The 3,607-nt window shown below is 42.1% G+C and overlaps 1 protein-coding gene across 1 annotated transcript; it reads left to right on the top strand.

The window, feature by feature from the left end:
* The first annotated feature begins 542 nt into the window (after nucleotides 1–542).
* On the top strand, nucleotides 543–1,421 carry LOC103771617 (chromosome unknown open reading frame, human CXorf21). Its single transcript, XM_008938919.1, has one exon. It carries the CDS (start codon nucleotides 543–545, stop codon nucleotides 1,419–1,421), a length of 879 nt encoding a protein of 292 aa, XP_008937167.1.
* Nucleotides 1,422–3,607: the final 2,186 nt, after the last annotated feature.

The following is a 3,607-nucleotide window of genomic DNA, read 5'->3' as shown; positions in this document are numbered from 1 at the left end:
AATGAAAAAGGAACCACACCTACAGTCATTGATTAGTCTGGAACAAAAGGGATGATACTTTCAATGTGTATCTCAAAGCAACATAGTTCAGAGGCAGCTGACAAACCACATGCCACTAAAGCTACTTCAAAGCATATGAGAAAAAGGGGAAAGCCCCGTGACTTCTTAACGAAGTCAAGGGCAAAACTGTACATGTTTAAGTGTAAGCTATTACAGCAACTATTACCACAACAAACCAGTTCTTGTTCCTCTCTTTCTGGCTCACTACTCGTTGAATGTATTGGACATGCCATATGTTATGTTATACAGAGCATGCTTTGATGTGATTGAGTGAACAGCACAACAGGGAGATTAGCTGGTCACTCATTGACTCTAGTCCTCTAGAAAGATGGAGACAGTCTTGTTCATGTCCAAACTGAAAACATCTCTCAGCAGCTAGTAACAGACAAGGGTGTAATCACTGCTCAGTGGGTTTGTAATGAACTAATGGTTCCTTCTTTTCATTTTTCTGTCTGCTGGTGGTTCCTTTCCTTTGGTGAAGTATGCTGTCGGAAGGTTACCTTTACGGAATTGCCTACCTTTGTGAAGACCTGAATCCTGAACTCTACAGCAAGAGTTTGTCTGAGGAAGCGGTGTATGAAATGAGGTCCATTAATTATTCTTCGATGGATGAAGCACAAGGAAGAAGTCTCCTTCAGAGATGCAGAACTGCTGGCAAGTGTGTCTCCTCAGTCTGCTCCAGAGGTAGCAAGCACAGCAGAAGGCAGAAGGATAATTTCCTACAGCCTACCCAGCACCCCACACCTGAATGTCAACCATCTCTGGCTATGCATGCCTGCGAGGGGCTGACAAGAAAAGACACCTACCTGGTTCCATCTTCCTGCAAAAGCATTTGCAAGAACTACAACGACTTGCATATTGCCGGGGACTACGTGGTGCCAATCAGCTCAGTCACAACAGATTTTACCTGTGACAGCGGCATAGGCCCCTTCTTGGAGTCCTCAGAGATCCCTCCCCCTATGGAGTCCATGAGGGCCCCCCCCTCCAGCGACACCGGCCGCAAGCAGGTCCAAGGCTACTCTTCGTGCTGGCGGCTGGCAAGCTTGGTGCCCCACCAGCAGCCCCTCTCTGACTCAGCCCTGAACGCCTACCTCGAACAGAAGCTGTTGGAACTGTATAAGCAGTACATCATGGATAGCACAGCAAACAGGGCATCCCCCACTCAGATCCTGGCCTCAGAGCTCATCATGACTAATGTGGATCAAATCAGCATGCAGATATCACGGGAGAGAAATATGGAGACCACAAAGGCCAAAGACATTGTCATCAGCCGCTTCTTACAAATAGCGAGTGAAAAAATATCCTCAGAAATTAGCACACCTAGTCTGCATATTTCCCAGTACAGCCACACTAATGCATAGTATTTGAATGTCTGCCATTAGAAAGCTTTTATGTTCTGCAAAGTCGATTTTTACTTTCTTAAGACATTTTTCTGCTTCATAAAAATGCATTTACCATCTACCACCTAAATTAAACTTTCCAGTAAATATTAAATATGTAAAAATATAGGCACTGTGCAGGTCCAGTTGTGGACCAGATGGTGTATTTGGTCTCATGTTTTTTAAAAAGTTTTCCCTTAAAGGCTTATTTTAGTGAGCCTCAAACGCTTAAAGAGTTTTGTAGAAAAATTACTAAGAGCATATGACACTCTTCCAGGTGCTCATGTGTTTGCTTTCTTCCCCATGTCTGACATATAATTTCAACTTTCCTCTGTCTGTAGTCTGCCATGCTACCCCTGTCTGTGTGAAGCAGAGTTTTGCACCCACGCAAGCACAACCACAGTGATGGCAGAGCCACAGACATACAGAATTCAGGATGTCTTCTAGTTCATCTTCCTGTCTCAAACGTCTTTACTTATAACATCCCTTACAGAAGTTCTTATAATTTCTTCTTCAAGATATGAAGGGATAGATATGCTTTCTTCTATACTGGCTCTAATTATTTAATTGGTGTTTTCTTACTATCCCTTTTTCTGAAGCACAGTTTCCCAACAAGCTTCACCAGCAGGAGCGTGCGTGCGTACCTGTGTGTGTGGCACTGAACTGAACTATTGCCGTGGGTGCTGGTGACCTGTGATCCCAGGCAGACGCCACCTTTGCCAGCTGCATACAGACCTGCAGCTGTGTAGTGGTCATGTAAGGACACTGCTGGCAATAAAGGAGGAAGAGGAAGAAGGATTCACTTTTCTTAAGGGAAGAATAAGGGTTGGTCGAGAGCCCATTTCTCTGAATGCAGAAGGAAAGCGGAAATAGACGGCTCAGCAGCATGGCCAGCCACTGGTTTTGTTAGGATCATTGCTGTGTATCACAGGCCATCTGAACCTCATGAATTTCTGATAGGATGGTCCTTTTCTGTAAAATTTCACTAAGTCTCAAAAAAGAGAGAGAGATAAAAGAGCTGCCTTGTAGCAAGGATGGTTACCTATTTTGAGTCTATATAATGTATAATATGTTGTCAATGCCAGTCTATCACTGAGTGTGTTTCTAATTATGGCTATAATATAAATACTAATTTATAATAAATATTCATAACATGTTTACATGTTATTGGTTCCACAGTGTCATTTTGATCTTTTTTTTTTTTTTTTTTTTTTTGTAATGTAGGGCCTGCCTTTACGTATATTTCAAAACAAAGGTAAAGTGGTAAACACGTCAGTTTATTCTACTGCTGATATCTTTCCAGAGATTACTGGGATAGTTCAGTATGTTTTCCTGCTTACGCAAGGAAGGAGTATCCAAAAAACATTTGCCATAAGAACCTTTGATATGCGAATCCAGAGACTGTCGATCTGTTGCCATAGCAGCCTACCCAAATGCTGTTATTCAGCAATTCAAGATAGGTAATTTCTGCCATATAATATTTCTATGCTGTGATCAAATGCAATTTACAAATAGGAAGAAAAATGCTATTTTAAAGAGAAAATAACATTCATGGTAATGCATAGGCACACGTGTGTGCTCTGCATGCAAATTCCATTACCAACAGATCTCTCAAACCTCTTGAAACTCTCTCAGAATAAAAAGATGCACTAGATCCTATGAAAATGGCTTGCAGAGGTCAGCAAAAGTGAGAAAATGTAGTTTTTATATCCTACAGATACAGGCTTTTCAAAACATGGAGGTTTTGTTCATGCTTATTGACATTCACATCACTGAATTTTAGTAGCAAAAGATGTAGTAGAAAGCAACTGGCAGAGTTGAATGCATAAATCAATACCCTTGCTGGAAGATCTGGCACCTTCCTTGGTCAGGGAGCGTAATCGATTCTAAGGCTCAGCTTTACCCACTCCACAGACCGAATCCTGCCCAAAAAACCCAGCATTTTCTCATCTGTTACTACAAGCTCCAGAGCTTGGTTTTGCCCCCAGGGCTGTAGGGCTGTGACCAAGACCTGCAGGAGCACCTGCTCACCACCTCATATAATCATACCAGCTTTCAAGTAAAGATCCCATTTTGTATTGTCAGACCCGACATTTATGAATTTTATTCATGGAAGGGTCATAATAATTTCAGGAAATTGTTTATTCTGGAAAGACAGCATCAACCAC

Source organism: Merops nubicus, unplaced genomic scaffold (assembly GCF_000691845.1).
Source record: "Merops nubicus isolate BGI_N331 unplaced genomic scaffold, ASM69184v1 scaffold33374, whole genome shotgun sequence".
In the NCBI taxonomy this organism is placed as follows: Eukaryota; Metazoa; Chordata; class Aves; order Coraciiformes; family Meropidae; genus Merops; species Merops nubicus.
Note: the sequence above shows the minus strand (reverse complement) of the source record. Positions and strands in the feature narration are given on the sequence as shown.

Excerpts from the sequence above, each read along its gene's own strand:
- LOC103771617 (XM_008938919.1), top strand. The coding sequence starts at position 543 with ATGCTGTCGGAAGGTTACCTTTACGGAATTGCCTACCTTTGTGAAGAC.